The sequence below is a fragment of the Lethenteron reissneri genome, chromosome 34 (assembly GCF_015708825.2).
Source record: "Lethenteron reissneri isolate LAM-NWPU_2019-01 chromosome 34, ASM1570882v1, whole genome shotgun sequence".
Classification (NCBI taxonomy): Eukaryota; Metazoa; Chordata; class Hyperoartia; order Petromyzontiformes; family Petromyzontidae; genus Lethenteron; species Lethenteron reissneri.
In genome coordinates this window covers 12,666,672-12,685,090 of record NC_083812.1, presented here as the reverse complement: position 1 = coordinate 12,685,090, position 18,419 = coordinate 12,666,672, and the positions used below count along the sequence as shown (strand labels likewise).

At 44.6% G+C, this 18,419-nt stretch overlaps 1 protein-coding gene across 2 annotated transcripts in view; it reads right to left on the bottom strand.

The window, feature by feature from the left end:
• BICC1 (BicC family RNA binding protein 1) overlaps positions 1-18,142 on the bottom strand; it is a 108,728-nt gene extending 90,586 nt beyond the window's left edge. For both annotated transcript variants that reach the window (XM_061565314.1, XM_061565315.1), the window contains exon 1: positions 17,578-18,142. In XM_061565314.1, coding sequence (XP_061421298.1) covers positions 17,578-17,983 — 406 coding nt within the window. In that variant the 5' untranslated portion in view covers positions 17,984-18,142. The remainder of the gene's footprint in view (positions 1-17,577) is intronic.
• Positions 18,143-18,419: the final 277 nt, after the last annotated feature.

Genomic DNA, 18,419 nt, shown 5'->3' with positions numbered 1-18,419 from the left:
AATCGCTTTGATTGACGTCGTTTCGATATTCGTCGTCGCGCCTTTCAGGAACGCATCCCCCGACGTAAATCGGGGAATTACTGTATCCCAGAGTTAAGACTAAGGCACACCTCTTGTGAATGGATGTGCTCCCCAACTCGTTTTTTTCTCCCATTTCCGATGTAGACGCATCACATTCATGCAAACAAAACAACATGCGTTTGAGCGTGCGGAAATAGTGTATTACCGTGGATTATTTGTACAGCACTTTGCCTCCTGATTAGCTGCCGAGGCAGAACATTGCTCCATAAGTGCTTGGTGTTTTTCCAAGGTGTAAAAACAGGTTTACTTTTGATAAATAGCGCTCGCGGGGAAGATGTCCTTCTGTGCCCCTTTTGTGCTTTCTGCGATCAAAATGTGTTAAGCTTTTATGTTTTCGGTTGCCTGGCAATAAGCTGCAGAGGGGGCTCTTAAGGACGTGGGGGTCTGCGTGTGTGTTTGTTCATCAGAGATCATCATGTGGGCCTAACTACACCACGACTGTCCCCCCCTCCTCCCAAAAAAAAATAGTTAACACAATGAGGCCTCGGCACCTCCCCTGAAACGTATCACACGAATATGCCATTGTTTAGGTCACCCTTGTTCCATTATTATTGCTACTACTACTGCGGTTTGCTCAGGACTGGCAAAGAGACACCTATGAGCAGTGCCACAATAAAGCGTTATTATTAAGGACACCTTGATGGGGAAAAAAGAGCAAAGGAGCAAGAGTCACGGGAGGTTTTGATCGGGGGAACCACGACAATAGCGCACGCTGTCGATGTTCCAGAGCTGCTGTGGCCTAGGGTGAGCAAATCAGAGATATACTGTGCATTTAGGGTGATCCTCATTTAACATATTTTTAAAATTAGGAACATGGCAGCGCCCCTTAAGCATTATTAGATTAGGCAAAAAATGCCATGGTTGTGCATCATTCTACAAAAAGAAGCACTATTTTGTCGACCCTTCCATGCTGGCTAGATATCTTGGAAGAGATGGATGTACCAACACTTTACCCCACCCATTGTTTACTACAAACTTTCCCATTGTTTCAACTGCCACGCTGGGAGTTCGAATTTTAAGTGGCAACCTCCAGTGTGCTAAACATTACACCGTCACGGCATCCCTAAACTATAAACTAAACTATTTTTTATTACCAGATAAGGCCCACTGAGCTGTATAGCTCTTTTTAAAAAGCGACCTGGCCACAAATGATAGCTCAACGAAGTGGCTTATGTGGAAATTTATAGCAGCCAAATACTCTGAACATATGTTTATAAATGTGGAGGGAAAAACCGGAGGACCAGGAGAAAAATCCACGTGACCACGGGGAGAGAGACATGCAAACTCCAAATATACAGGCGGCAGGGTCGAGATCGAACCCCCGACCTCCTGTACACCAGGCGAGATAGTTAACATCTCGTTACCGTGGCACCCTAAGATATACACTGCAGCATAGTACACTTCACTTGTGAGTCAACTGCTGATGCATGACACGTCACATCTGAAGCCGCGGCGCAATGAAAGACTGACATTTATTTCTTCCATCACCTTTTATTATATTTCTAAAACATTTCACCTAATGTAATCGGCAAGAACACGTCACTTGAAGGGTTTATGGCCGGTCATCGAGACTAACATCAAAGTGGCAACCAGAGAAAGGGATGCTGCAACCACCCACAGAGAAGAAACATCCATGGCAGGGATGGAGAGATGAAATCAGCTCATGTGCAGAGAATAGATGGATTCCTACATCGCAGGATCGTGGGACGTGATGGCAGCTTGGGGAGATCTTCATCCAGCAGTGGATTAATTATGGCTTGAAATGATGAATACCCAATAACACCCTCACTGGAGTAGGTGCATGAGCTTTCTATGCACTTCCCATGATTTACTGTGACCTTAAGTGACAAAATACAGTGTACGTACCACGTACACTGTATTAAATAGAAACAGGACAATGTGAGTTATTGGCTGTGATATACCCAGAGGACCCGGTCGATTTGTGCAGAAACCAATGCTGCCCTGCAATATTGTCAAGTGGACACTAACGAGCATCTGGGGAAATAGGGCATTGTTCATCTCATTTTTCCCTAAGATTTTAAATTGTTCACCATCTTCGAGACCCCCCCCCCCCTACCGCCCCATCAATTCGCTCCCACCTACCTGCTTTCATTTCACACTATGCTCATGGAACCAAGGCCATCTATCAAGCCTATCTTTCCCCAACGTCAACCTTCACTCTGTACTAAGACACACCTCTTCTGCTGCCAATGTGGTCTACAATGTTCTTTGCAGAAACACAAATGCTGTTTCAGGGATGCAAATGCTTCCCAGAAGAGAACTTCTGAATAAAGTGTGCGTCACATGACCCACTCGTGTCCCCGCTTAGTGAAGTTGCCCAGTCATCTCAACCAGCCGTGTCATACCAAAGGGGGAGCAGAACACAACACAACTTAATATCAATAAGCCCCGAATGCTTTCATAGGTAGCCTGTTTGCTGGTTACAATGATGGTGGGAGAGGCAGGATGGCGGCTGCACCTTTAATATTAAAAACGAATGACATTTTCATACTGAAAGCGTTTATCTTCTGTTGTGACACAAGCCTAAATGAGCTAATGCTGGTCACCAAGAGGGAAAAGCATCGGGGTTCAAGTCCAAAGAGCCACAGTTTGTGATCTTTCCAAAGGCAGGGGAATGCCGGGCCCGCATCGCCCGATCATATGTTTGCAACTGCTAAATAAATAAACCCGTGGACATAAGGATTTAGACAGCATCAGGAGAACCTGTGTCCAGTTCGCTGTACAGCGCATGCTGTTTTGTCCTGCATCACGGGGTCAGGTTGTCACAGGGTTCCCTATTGGTCGAGTTGAAGAGTTGGTCTCCTTTTGTTAAATTGTTGCGGATTTGATCCATTCACCCCGTGTGTATTTACCGCCAGTCACTTTTCTTTTCTATTCTCTTCCCTCTCTCGTCCTCTTCCTACTTTTTCTTTCCTCTTGTTTTTCTATTCTCATCCTCTTATAGCATATGGCTAGGAGCACCTATAGATTCACGTGTTTATCGCGGTCGTCCTTGGTTCTGTTTTTTCCTGTGTACGTTGTGTTGTTATTGCCGAAAACAAATCAAGGGGAGGACAGGTCACGCAAGATGTTGGCATTATTGCTTCGTTAGAAACAGTAAGCTCCGTCCCATTCGTTCAACGTGTTTAGTTTTAGAAGGTATTAGTTTCGGCGTGATATTTATCTTTCTTGGTTTTACACAAGACGTGTGCAAAATAAATATGCCAGCGGGACGACGAGAAAATCCCCTTGCAAGTTATCTTTTGAGATAAATTGACGGGCGGCAGGGGGGCTAGTTTACACAGGGCAGGCCTGGTGTTGTGATAGCATTTTGTGTGGAATAAAACACTCCGGCCACTGCTCCTCTTTCTTCTCCTTCATCCAGACTCTTTCCATGAACCCTGGCGAGCTTAAGGGCTGTAACTGTGACTACCGAAACACGCCGGGTTTTTCTCACTTTCTGATCACAGGCCTCGTCACCAAACTGTGAGCCTCCTTGCCACCAAGGTTACTGCTGTTGTCGGTGCTTCAGAGGTTGTTTACGTGGCAACAATCGGAATGATCAGTTGGGACCACAGCCTAGAGTGTGCAATAAGAAAAAAATTGACACGAGGATGTTAATAATTAACCCGTAAAAACAAAGTTTTTCATTCTAAATCCTTTATATGCGTGGCGGCTAGAGTCCTCTCGTCCTCTGGCTTGAGATGGCTGCCACCTATGGGTCAGATGATTGTCTGCCAGCATTAAGCAATTGGTAATTAAATATTTCTTTATTTTTCCCTAAACAGTGTAAAATTTTGGAATTTTTTTTCACGAAAATTAATTGTCACGCACAACGAGTCTGTGTGGAAAATGTCAGCTCGATTGGATCACGGGAAGTGGGTTAAAAAACGACCGAAAGATTTGCACGGTCGTAAGCAAGCAAGCAAGCACGCAAGCACGCAAGCAAGCAAGCAAGCGAACTTAATATAAAGGATTTAAAAATGAATGCTGTTGAAGCAATTACGATGCAAATCCACAACAGAGTGATGCAGTTCTGAGTGATAATGTAAAACCCTTTTTCAATCCAACACTTGGATTTAGGCTCCCCCATGCTGTATCAATAATTGGGTTGTTTGACCATACTTCACCACACTAGTCAGTGCGGGTTAGTAAGGTGGGTGCCCAGGACCGGTTCGGATATCTTTCATAACTGTGTTAGTCGTGGCTAGGAATCAAACTCAAGTCACTGAGGTCAAAGTGCAGTGCGTGGACCACTGCATCGCCGCTCCACTCCTTATAAGTAATACACACTAAGTATAAACACACAGAAACTCTGTGTTAAATTCACAATATCCTGTAAGCCGACAAAACCACATATAAAAACCTACTTTTTCAGCTGTTATGCCAAAGCATTACAAAGTTGTGAATTCCTTACCCCAAGGTTTGACAAGATATAAAAACCTGAGAGGAATTCTGTGCAATTTGAACGCTTACCAGCACCGTGCCACCCCTCGATGCTACGGGCAGACCCGGGAGTTACAACAGCACTGCCCCAAGTTACTTTCCACGCCTACAGACACCTATTTCCGCACCTCCGATGAGCACGGTTGGCTACATACGGTGCAAAAGAAGTTCAACATACGTACATACCTAATGCCAATTTCCACCACACTATGCTGGTTCCACTCCGAGGATTTTGTCCGAGTGCGTCGGTGCCATGCAACTCGGTCTTAAAACTCACACGACAACTACTACACCGCGTCCGCCCTCTTCAGCGGTTTCCCAACGTGTCCACGAAGCTATGAAGAAGTCATGAGGATTGTTTCATGCAACAATAGCCTCACGTTACACACCCACACCCTATTGCGGGATCATCATCCTTTGTGTGAAGATATCGCAGCGGTGTATCCCTCAAGAAGGCTGGCGAATCGCTGTATTCTCATGTATGTACGTATGTATGTATGTTGAACTTCTTTCGCATCGTACGTAGCCAACCGTGTGCTAATCAGAGGTGCGGGGGAAGGACAACAAATTAAAGACAAAAAGCAGTTCTCAAGAAATTAGTTTTCAGTCTAGATTTAAAAATGCGTAACTACAGTGGCTTACTAATGTCGGAAGTAAGAGTGTTCCAGAGGGCTACAGAAGCGCATCTGAAAGTGCACAATACAGTGACCGTTTTTGTTCGATGGCTATCCAAAAGCCGCTGCGAGGATGAGCGGAGTTCGCGTGATGGTTTATGCTCCTTGACAAACTCATCAGCTTGGTTTCACTCTGCCTTCGCGTAAAGTCCAGGGCACACGATTCAGGTTATGAGAATTGTTTATGGCCTCAATGGCATTGTGGTTCTCAACAAAATTTACATTCGGTTTTGCTTTATTGGATTGTAAAGCATGCTGTAGTAGATTGTGAAGAATGCTCTACTGCAAAACTACCTTGAGTGGGCCATTGCTTAATTCACGTTTTCTGGGGATGCTAATTGTGGAACAAATGTTGAAACGTACGCAAATAAGTGTGGGGAGGGTGCTTGCTTGGAATTACATCGAGAGACAAAAAGAGGAACACATGGATTAGGGTACATGTGCAAGTAATAAACGTAATTTTTATTATAAAATAAAAAGTATGTGGGTGCGGATAGGACATGTCACTGGCCGGTGGTCGAGATGAATGATGGAGTTACAGCCAAAGGTCGGAAACGAGCCTTGAGATTACATCCACCGTGGAGATGGAGTGATGAAATCAGCCCGTGTGCTTTGAGCCAGATGAATTATTGCTTTGCAAGACCATGATGATGGCGACACCTTGGGGGAGGACTCGATCAAGCAATGAATAGACCGTGGCTTATGATGATAAGGATGACTAAGAGTCGAAATGTTACCTTATCTTGTGAACACAAACACAGGCTGCTTGCTACAGTACAGGAAAGTGGTTATGATTTTTTGCCTTAACTCGCTTCAAGTGCATGTTTAGCGATTCACAGAGATGGAGTTTTTGAATTGTATATAAAAATGACGTAAAATTCACAAGCAACTATCAATACATCGCTGAATGAAGGCCTTCTAATACCATAGGATTGTTTTTTTTATACCATGCTTTACCATGCCGGCCAGTGTGTGTTGGTGAAGGTGACCACGAGTGGTGGGCAAGACAAGTTTAGATATCACTTGCAAAGGTTATTAACCAAGGAACTTTATGCAGATTTCTGGGTTTATAGCATATTGTGCTAACCATTGAACCACCGCTCCTTTAGAGTGCAAAATTACATATATTACTCTTTTCTTCAGACACATTGGTATGTTGCTTTTGATTATTACGTTAAGTTTCCCAAAACGCACCCCAACCTGTTCTTGTCTGACTCTTTTGTTTCATACCATTGACCCTGCCTGATCTTCCTTCAGTAGCTGCCCTAGGTGTAATGGTGACTGGTGGTGACTCATTTCACTTGGCTAAGAGTCTCTTCATTAGCATACAGCATAGACGATAAGTACCAACAAAAAGCTTACGAGCAAAAAACATTTCATCAGTCGCACCAAAGAGCGAATTGATGCAAAGGTCGACTGGAATGACACTTTGATGATGTAACGTTCGCTGGAGATAATTAAGAAAGTAGGCAGAGGTCGCGCTGTTTTCATTCCAAGGTCACCGTCACACACGACGTGTTTCTATTGCCTGTGACTCAGTCTGGGTCCTGCCTCAGTGGTCACGTAAAAATTCTTACCTCAGAAAAAAAAGGTAAGAAAGCGAGCCCTGTATGAAGTGCCCTGTGTTTTGTTTTTTTTACGGTTGGAAGGCAACAGGTTGGCGAGGCCTAAACAGAGGTCAGATTTGTGAGCAGTGTTCACGAGCTGGATCATATTCTTGATCGCTTGAAAATAAACAATAATAGCAGTAAATTCTTACAACCAGGGCCCCATTTTTTCTATTATAGGAAATGTGTTACCACTGGGACAATTTTCCATGTATTCATATAAGTGTACGGAATAGTGATGACGTGTGCAGAGCAAGCGCGATAAAAGTCACAGAGCCGCTATAGCTGTCGTTCTTATTATATTATTGACCTTTCAAGGATTTAACACGAACAGAATTAAACATTGTTTGGTGATGCTGTCTTGGCCAGACGCCTTTCATCCGCCTGACACAGCAACTCCAAACACATAAAAGCAATATCTGCTGAAATCCTATTAAATATATGGGTGGCGGAAGACAAATAAACATGCCAAGCTGCCATGAAATTAGTGACAATTATTAACGTGACTGCCATGACTTGCTCTTTGACAAGAGCCTCAGGAAAGCTAACCTTGCCCCGCTGAGGATGACAAAAACAAGGATCCCCCCGTCCCAGCCTTAACAGACTTTTGCTGTTATCGAGCACCCTATGAAGAGACCCGGCCCGGCGCACGAGGGGGTGGGTGGCCCAGCCGACACGCACACACGCGGGCGACGCTTTGGCAGGGTCGCCCGCTCGTGAGAACAGCGGTGGCGAGCCGTGTTCTTCAGCTTGCTAATTTTGGTAGCGCCGGGCGGTTTGCGTGTTGTGCTCTGCACATTGTGGAGGGGAGTAGGGGGGTCGTGCAGAAATTCCATGCTGTGTGGGGGCTCAGAGAGTGCCATGGCAACTGTCCTCATAGCCAGGCAAGAGGCGCCTTTTTGGGTTAATGGGTTACTGAATACGTTATTTTTGTTGTTGTTGGCTTCTTTATATCCCACAACTGTTATATTTTATTTCACTATTCCTTCACGGATGCTTTTTCAATGAAAATGTAAATTCGGACGTGTCCGCCGATAGCCAATAGAGTGCTTGTTTTTCCCAGTACGGAGTGAAAAAAAAGGTACATTTATTTGGTAAACAAAAGTTTGATCTTCATAGCAACAATCGTAAGTTGACAATGTTCTGCGGTTTTTAAAACCTGAGCCCTCTTGTCTATTGATGGTGCACAATCGGCCTTTACTTAGTGTCCCATGATTTTGAACCCTTGAAGGAAAGTCAGAGACTGTCTATGAAGATGGATGTCCTCTCAGGTCATGTTATACAGGTTATGTCACAACTTCGGGGTTTAAGTTACTGTTGGAAACACAACCACACACTTCGCGAAACCATCTTGTCAATTTCAGCCGACAGACAATAGCGCTTTGTCATTCATCTTTGCTACTTTACTTCTACTTAAAAAAATATATGAACATGTAAGCAAAAATCAAGAGATATCAGATAGATCTGAGATAAGACTGTGGCATGTATGCATGCTTAACATAATTTGTCCCTTTTAAATGATTTTCCCACTTAAGATATGCACGTAAAACCGTCCACATAAGAATCAATAATTTACAAATGTACACTAATTATATTGCAATACTGTATATGTTAATGCACTGTTATGCTGGTAAGGGACAGGCGATACCCACAAGACAGTCCCAACAATCCAAAAAAGGACTGAATCTTAAATCAAATCATGAGCTTAAATCGTGATTACTCATGGAAATTGCTAATGTAGAGGTGGGGGGAAATGCTTAGGGCAGAAGCTGGCGGCAGGAACAGGTATAATCGTACTCTTTGGTTCTCTTTGGTTCTTTCGGTAGAGTCATGTAGGTAGAAAAATAAAATAAAAGAAAAAATAATATATCGCGACGTTTCGATGGCAGGCGGAAAAAATAATCCAGCCGTGGAACTGCTGGATTATTTTTTCCCGCCTGGGGATGACCGCTTGTGTTGCGATCGAAACGTCGTCATATATATTTTTTGTTTTATTTTTTTTCTACCTACGTGACTTTACCGAAAGAACCAAAGAGTATGGATTCCTGCAGTCACGAAAGCTTCAAATCAAGAGGTATAATCGTGCTAGGATAAAGACTATTGGTGTAGCGTAGTTAGCATGGGCCCAGGTGCAATGATTTAAATCAGCCCCTGTCTAATTTATCTTTGTATCTCGACACCTGGGCCCTTCCAGCCCATGGGCCTTGGTGCAATTGCACCACTTGCAAACTTGATAGCTACTCCACTGGTTGAGACATTGCACGGCTCAGTGTTGTGGTAAAAACTTGCTGGGTAACATCGTGGATGGAGACGTGTGGTTTCGACACAGGTGTTCATGGTGGCCCCCTGGTGCCCGATTGCCGCTTATGAGGTCTGATAACTCCGCAAAGTGAAGAGAACTGACTCGTGTTTTTAATCTCCTTTATAGGAGTTCCACCTGAGTAAAATTCCCAGCCATGGCTACCATCAGTGGCAAGTGATACCTGAACCGCTCCTGAGGCTTCTGCCCTTCACCAGCCTGCACTGATCAGCATGGTATGGTCAAACAACCTCCTTGGCCGACCGGTGTATGGAGGCCTTGATCTGCATACCGTTGTTTTTTTTAGTGTAATTTAGAAATACATTGTTTTAGTATGTATTTTTATATGTTAAAAAGTGAAATTATTATAATAACCTAAATTACGCTAATTAAAATGGATAGCTTTATTTCTGAAACCTTTTTGCCAAGAAAAAAAACTGAGACATTAACTTGAATTTAATAAGACGTGACATCGCTCTTTTCGAATGGGAATTTGAAAAACTGTGGAGCCGAAGTGAATCAATGAATTTGGTGATAGAAAGGAACAAGAAGACCCAAAGGTCACAGTTTTTTTTTACATACATGCCATTTTGTGCAACTTTAATTGACCCCCCATTTCTGACAGCTGCTGAGCTAAGGGTCACTGGTGCATGTCTGTAATGGAAATCACGGACATAAATATATCAGCAAATTTCGAAAGTCATTCATATTTTGCAGAGATACGTTGAATATATATCTTCACGTAATATGTAAAGTGGTAAATTTGATAAATTTCCCATAGTTTCTAATTGGCTGCGCCTAATGTCAATTCTCTGTAACTGAATACGACGCTGTACATTTAACTTAGATGCAGCGGTGCAATTGTCCTCTCGTCTCGGAGAAATGATGATAAATATCTGCTGGCTGCCATGGTGACATGTGCACCACGTGATCACACCTAATGGGCAGGAGCGACTGAAAGGTCATCGTCGGTCATGACTGCTGCCGTCAACACAAAGGAACACCCGTGCTTGTGGGTTTATGTCCACACGTACACTCACTCCTGTTAGGGATGCTATTCAGATTTCGTTTTTTTTGCAGATATCAGATTTTCAAATGTTTATACCCAATTTCATACTTTATTTTGTATTTCCACATCAAAAGGTATTACATTTGTAATAACTTTCCTAATTTCTGCACTACATTGAATTTGTTACATAATTTGAAATTGTAATCAGTTGAGTTAGTTTATTTAGGAACATCAGCATAAGACAAATTTTAATGTAAATTTTTGTATATTTTAAGAATTTAGGCGAAAGTAAGGTCACGTGACAGCACTTTTAAAGGGAAAAGCACAAAGGTGATTGATTTGTAAATGTGACATCACATATACAGATCAATCCAAAACAAAATAAATATTCAGATCATCCAAAATTTCGTATCTCGGCCCGATTGTCATATTTTTTAAATTCATACAAAAATTGAGAAGACAACCCCAACGCCTATGCCTACTGTATGCGATTCAGCAGCATGTGCACATGCACGTGTACACACATTCACACCAATGCACGATTACAGACACAGTACACCCGCATGTGCCGTCATGTACACATACTTGTACTCCCTTTTAGTTGTTGGTGGTGGATGCTTCGGGTCATGTGTATGTATGTGGGGAGTGGTAGTGTAGCGATTAGCGTGCTGTGCTGTGAACCTGGCGACCAGGGTTCGATTCCCGCTCATGGCCCACACCGGTGACGATTATCTGAACGGGTTCTGGGCCTCCCCTCGGTTAATTCAGCCTCAAATGTGGACCTGATGCGGTGTGTAAACATTGCCACGAGGGAGACAAACGCGGCCGGGCGTGGTGCTGGCCACCCACCCCATCGTGTACCATGCTGGCCTTCTTTGGTCCTCGCTAACAGCACTTGCCCCAACAGTCTGCTATAGCTATACTAGGGGATCTTTGTCTTCGTTTTTTTGTACGTGCCTATGTGTTTGTGTGCATGCATCTGAGCGGGTAGTGAACCAAGTGTTTGCTTTCTCCCTTACACACTCGAAAGGGCCACACGAATACAGTGAAAATTTGTTTTTCACTTTCCACTTGAGAGCCTCAAGGTTGGCCCCCTGCTGCGAGCTGGTTCATTACAGATGACTGGAAAGTCTTGTGCTCCTCAAACTGAAAAAAATATTTCAAATGTTTCGCTCACGTTAGGATACTTCCCAGCCCCTTTATCAATCAACTGCTGGATAAAGGCCTGTCCATGTTAGGCGAGTCTCAGGGGATTGTTTTGAAGATACTTTACTGAGCTAGTTAGTGCGAGATGGTGAATGTGGGGTGGCCCATGACCAGTTCAACTATCACTCGCCACTGATGTTAGTCATGGCCAGGAATCGAACTCAGGTCAATGGATTCATAGTACGGTTCACGAATCCACCAGGCCACCGCTCCACTATGCCATGAGGATACATTTACAAAAAACTAAAATACATTTTCTAATATTTTGTGGCAGACAAAAAAGTGTCATACATTGGAATTATTAAAAATTTTGAGAAAAGGATCTCAAACACCGACCTGACATAAAAAAAAAATGTGTGATAGTGACACAAAAACACTGCAGTTGTTTTTTTTTTACAAGTGTGACATCGGTTCATTTGCAAATTACATGACCTGCCTTAATCCAACAAAGTAAAATTCAGGTTTCTACAGATGGTTTCAGACTGCTGAGTGATTGTTCTGGGCCATCTATAACCACGCTCAGTCTTACACACAATTTCTGGGGCACTGAAACAGAACGCCTGGCTGTGTGTCTTAGACGATGATTATTTTAGAAGCTTGACGTCTAAACTTGAAGCTTCCTTCTCAGTGGAAAGAAAAAGTGTGTCCATTGACGTTTCGGAGAGACACTTGTTCCATATCATATCGTATGAATTGAGTTTTATCTTTAATCGTTGTACTACGCCCTGTTGTATTTGCAAAACTCAATTTTGCTGCTGTGCAACTATTTTTATTGCACTGTAGAGTATTTTATGACGATCATAGATCATGCAAGATGTGTCTATGTCACTTGTTCCAAAGGCAAATAAAATTAATGAATTATCTACTGCCATTTATCAATCAACTGCGGGATCAAGGCCTCCCCACTCTGTGTCGGGTCAAGAGGATTAATCATGCTGGTTTAGTGTATGGTGGCAAGCAGGACTGTTTCAGATATCACTTGCTGCTGATGCTAGTCATGGCTGGGATTCTCAGATCATCCAGAGGTCACAGCACAGAAAATGCGTGTAAAATCCGCAGTGGTTGCGAGGAACTGTTTCATGGACCAGCGTTTCGCCGTAGCTGCACCAGCCATCTGGAACTTACTCCCACTGCACATGCGTAGCATCAAAGTACCATTCACTTTCAAGCAGCAGCTCAAGTCTCTTACCTGTCCAGGCTCTCACCTGTTCACACTCTCACCTGTCCAGGCTGGCATATGAGGGACTTTGAGCTCTGGCTTAGTGCCTCTGAGTTATCAATCGAACAGTGTGTCTGATTTGTGAAATATGCATGCGTTATAAATTGTGTCTACTATTATGTTTGTGTGTATCTATGTATCTACCATATGCGATGACGGCCTTATTAAGTGCTTACTAACAGTCTGTTCAAAAGCTATGTGGAGGATCTTTGTCTATTTATGACGGTGCATGTTTGTATAGGGAGAGAAATTGTACGTGATTGTGTACATGTGTTTCTATGTTTGGATGTGTGTGTGTGTGTTTGTGAGATTATGTGGCTGTGTGCTTGTGTGTCTTGTCTTTGGGAACAGTAGCGTAGTGGTTAGTATACTGCACTACTTCCCCACCGACCCAAGTTCGATTCCCGCTCAAGGCCAACACCAGTGACGATTATCTGAACTGGACCTAGGCCTCCCCTAGGTCGCCTCAGCCTTAAATGAGTACCTGGCACAGTGTATAAATATCGTCACTCTGGAGACAAAGGCGGCCGGGCGTGATCTTGGCCACTCATTTCGTGTGCCGTGCCGGCTTTCATTGGTGCTCACGAACAGCACTTACTCCTAAAGTGTGTTAAAGTCTATACGGGTGATCTTTGTCTTTGTTAGTGAGAGCACACGTGTGGACATGAGTCATAGTGGACTTAAGGGTGGTCTGGATCACAACTAAGTTCTCTCGGAACTTACGCGATATCTTTCACGTAAGTCCCTAAGGGACTTGGAATTCGCACAAGTCTTAGCTTGCACAATTTCTAAAATTTTGTAAGTAATTCTGTACTCAGACTATAGGTTCATAGCTCGCCTCCAATGAATATAAATAAACAATGAAGAAATGTAAAATTATATTTGTACAATGGCCCTTCTTTGATATTGCCATTGCAATCCCCGAATTTTTAAGTGAACCAAAATTCTGCCTATTACTATGTCCAGAAAATGTGTCTGTCCATACGTCTGTCCACACACCGACCCAGGACACGTCCCATGTTCTAATGAAAACTACAACATCCAAAAACCTAGACCAATCACTACCAAATTTACCCCACAGCTTACCTATGTCTAGACCTGTTTAGTTTTAGAGAAACTTTGGCAATAAGATACAGACAAAATATATATTTAAAATTATTCTTAACCACATTCTGAGCATCAGCACAACGAGCGTATGTCTTTGTTCGTGTGTCTGCGTGGGTTTCGGCTTAATGTTTGCGTCCATTTTTATGCACGTCTCGTGTTTGCGCGAACATGTTGCTTTTGTGGGGTCGAAGCCAATCCAATCATCAAGAGACTGGGTCTCGAGCTTATTTCATGTTAACCCTGTAGAGTAATAATAATATACTGCATTCACTTTTCTAGAAGTATGTTATTTTTCATTTCCCTTAAGTGAGTTAGTGGGAGACTTTTGAGAAGAATGACAGTTGGCTATATTAAAAAAAACTGAGGCAAATGCATTAAACGAATGAACGCTTTTACCATTCAATGGTACATTGCAACAATACCCTGCTGACCGCATTTCTATCTTCACCTTAACCAATGGGCTGAATTGCCTTCTAAACTTCAAAACACAAAACCTTACACTCACTGACTCACCGACCGACTGACCACCAGTAATGCGTGCCAGCGGAGTGCAAGTGGTTGGCTGCTTCTGGAGTGGAGGCTTCATGTGTCAAGTTAGGAGTGATTGGCACTCTTATCCCTGGGAAGCTTTGTTCCACGAGATTGAAAAAGAGGGGTGTGAAGCTCAGCATTTATTAAAGCTTTACAAAAGACGCTACGGAGCCAAAACAATATTGCTATCTGTAAAGTGTCTGTTTAAGCCCTTTGTCAATAACAATCCCTGCTTCCCCATAGCATGTTCGTTTGTGATTATAGTCTAAACTTATTGTGAGAAAACTAAAGATTTTAATGTAATTTTTCAGCAATTTTTATATGAATTAAATGAAATAGTCGGATCATGTTGATGTACCCTTTATATTCGAGTGTATATGGTATTATGTAGTCATCGTAGTGTTTAGTAATTTAACGTATTTTACGAAGAAACAGACACCATTTATTACAAATATGGATGATTGTGCAAGTGTATTTTGGTGCGTACAAGTGGGAGTGTGTATTCGGCACTTATAGAAATGTTTATTGGTGTTAATTGGTGTGTATGAGTGTGTGAATTGGTGCGCATGTAATGTACTGGTGTGTATGAGTGTGTGAGAATTGGTAGTGTCGCAGTTAGCGCGCTGCGCTAAGAAACCCGGCGACCCGAGTTCGATTCCCGCTCACGGCCAACATCGGTGACAAATATCTGAACTGGTCTTGGACCTCCTCTAGGTCGACTCAGTCTCAAATAAGTACCCGCTGCGGTGTGTAAACATCGCTACTGGAGAGACAAAGGCGGTCGGGAGTAGTGCTCGCCACCCACCCCCATGCGTACCGTGCTGGCCTTCATAGGTGCTCGTTAGCAGCATTTGCTCCAACAGTCTGTGATGGCTATACAAGGCATCTTTGTCTTTGTATGAGTGTGTATTCGTGTAGGTGTCTAAAGTGACACGATATATGATGGGATCTAATTTCGGCGAGCGCTTGACCCCATTTTACTTAGATAACTGTTGTTTGCGATTATTTAAATGGACCAGTTATTACAATATTAAAAACTACATATACATGAAGAATACACAAATTGGACGTAAAATGAAATTACATGTGTCCGTTTTATAGAGTGTAGCGATTAAATAATACAATTGGATCGATAAAGATTACAGGAGGCCTTTATCCAACATTAGATTGACAAAAGTCTGCACATGAAGTTAAAGTTAACTTTTTTGTGTTTATGAACAAAAATTCGAGTGACAAAATTACTCATACACATGCTAATAAGTCAAGGAAGTTAGGCTACAACAACATAACGTGGTTGATGTAGAGTATATCTATACGGCACTAATAATACTCAAGACATTTGTCAATCCACTGCTGGATGAAAGTTTCCCCAACGCCGTGTTGCTCGTGGGAGTTGTTTGAGCGAACTTCTCCACGCTGGTCAGTGCGGGGTTGGTGAAGTCAGCAATTCTAGAACCGATTCGGATATTACTCGCCACTGATATTAGCCGTGAATCATGATCCGAACTCAGGTGGTCGATTTTAGAGTTCGGCGCGCGCGCTAATCACTGCGCCACCGCTCCATCCACTCTCTAACAATAATAGCACCACTGTATGTAATGACACGTTTCGGTGAATTATCTCTGCTGTAGCATTTAAAGAATGCGGAATACACATACGCCCTGAGTAAGGCGGGTGTCGTCGAGGTACAGTACAATGAATCAGTGCTAAGCTCTTAAATATATACCGCATTACATAAACAACCCGGCGGTGACCGTGAATTGGTAAAACATCGTCAATTGTATATTTTTGAAATGTCCAATTCCCTAACCTTAATACGCATGCCAACGCGTTAGAAACCAGCTTTGATTATAATCTGCAAGTTCTAACGCCATCCGTATATCTTACATCTCTACGATCTCTTCCAGTTTGTGAAGTAACCAACACAGGACGACCAGACCCTGTGTGGCGTTGACTATTGTTGCTATTCAAATACGTTGACGCACACACGCAGAGTCACACATGCTGCTGACGGTGTGTTAAATGGCCAGGTAAAGGTGCAGCCCCTGAAATAGTTTGCTTTATACGCCACTTGCTGGCGGAAAGGCGTCCCTTTGGAGGCAGCTATACAGAGGTCCTCCAATTGAATATTACTCCCACCTCGTTTCCAAGACGTCTTGAAACGAGGTGGGAGTAACCCCAACACTTCATCCATACCTACTGATCGATTAACTGTGATGTACCCATTTGTACTGCTAGGGGCTGTACATTTAGTGCGTACGCATGGAAGGGGGAGGGGGGTTAACCCAAATGTGTTCGCTTGTGTATGGGGGGGGGGTCTACTGACAATGCGCGCATAGGAAACGGGGGTAGGGGAGTGACGCCTCTATAATAATTTGTCTACATTGGCCTTGAAATGAGTTAGATAGTCCGGTGGTGGACTGTTTGCTTAAACGCGTTAATATTATTATAAATCCTTGATCGTTTCTGCGTGGATTAAATGTCGACCGTTCTATAGGATTGGGGGGTGCGGGTAAAAAGTCCGCGTGCCTACAGGGAAGGGGTCAAGTTTTGACAGATTGTCGCGTTGCTCCTCGATGGATGGCCCCCTATGTGGATACAGAAGCCGGCGGCGGCGGGGGGGGGGGGGGGGTATTTAATACACTTTCTCATTTGTTTCAACTACTTCGCCGGGAGAAAGGACCGGCTCCCTCTGGATCGTCTGCAACAACCAATGACAACCGCGAGATCTTCCCTTGCATTCGTGCAGGTCAACTGAAGCCCACGACTTACGTCCGTGAAGTTCGTCTTTGCCATGCCATGAGTTTGAACTTACGATCAGCTGTTCCTGATTGCGCAACCGCGCACGCACACTCACGCTTAAAGGTCGGCACCTCCAGACACACAACAGTGACGCACTCATCAACAAACACTAACAACGGCACCTACACACACCGGCAAACACACACACACATTGCAGTGCGTATCATAGAGCTTGCTTGGCAACTTAAAACAAGACGCACACACTAGACCATGTGCCGAATTACACATGCAGTCATCATTGTGCATCGAGCTCACTCTTTCCAAATCAGCCAATTCTTACCAACCTTGTGAATCAAATCCACCTAGCCAACTTTGCCCAACTTTAAGCCAATATTTCTCACCCTTACAAGGATGCCCACAATGTCCATCAAACGCTCCGAGGTCTAACCTTTGCTTGCCGTGTGCCTACCCTTGGCCACCTTGTCAATGATGTCAATCAAACCCACGGTGCCAAACTCTGCCACTTTGTGCCCCCTAACCCTAATCACACACCGCCTGTCCACCATACCCACCTGTCCACCATACCCACCTGTCCACCATACCCACCCTTACCCATCACAACCCACCGGACTACAACCAAACAAACCCTTGCCCACCTTGTAGCATGGCCTCCAGTTTCTTCCGATCCACGCGAAATCGCTCCTCGGCCGCGTCGGGGTCGAGGGTGGCCGGGTCTGAGTCGGGCTCGGGGCTGCAGGCGCCCTCGGCCGCCTCGCTCTCGGGGGGGCTCGCAGGGGAATCGCAACATCGCTCGCCGTACACGTCGTTATGCTGCTGCTGATGATGCTGCTGCTGCTGCTGGAACTGCTGGAGTTGCTGAAGCTGCTGCTGTTGAAGTTGCTGCTGCAGAAGTTGCTGCTGCTGCTGTTGCTGCTGCTGCTGCTGCTGCGGACGGACCGGCATGGCAAGCGGAGGGGGTGAAGAACTGTCCGGCTGCTCCGGCTGCTGCTGCTGCTGACTTTGCTGAGCGGCCATCGTCAGCTGGTATTGCACGGGGGACATGACCCCCCGTCCGGTCGCGACGCTTCGCCGACAGCGCTGCAAGCCCCTACGGCTCACGCATTGCCTGCCAGCCTGTGGCGGCAGCAGCGCACACCGACTCTTCTTCTCGTTCGCGAGCGGTCACTTCGCGGGGCACTTGACCGGCTACCCTCCCTCGGCCACACCCACCGGCCTCATTAGCATGCAGCGCCACGCCCACCGGCCTCATTAGCATGCAGCGCCACGCCCACCTGCCTCATTAGCATGCAGCGCCACGCCCACCGGTCTCATTAGCATGCAGCGCCACGCCCACCGGCCTCATTAGCATGCAGCGCCACGCCCACACACGATTCGCTGCGGGCGTGGTGGATACGCCCACCCGTCTAATTAGCATACTGAGCGCACGCCCCACGACCTCATTAGCATTTTGGACACGCCCACACGCGCGCGACCCGCC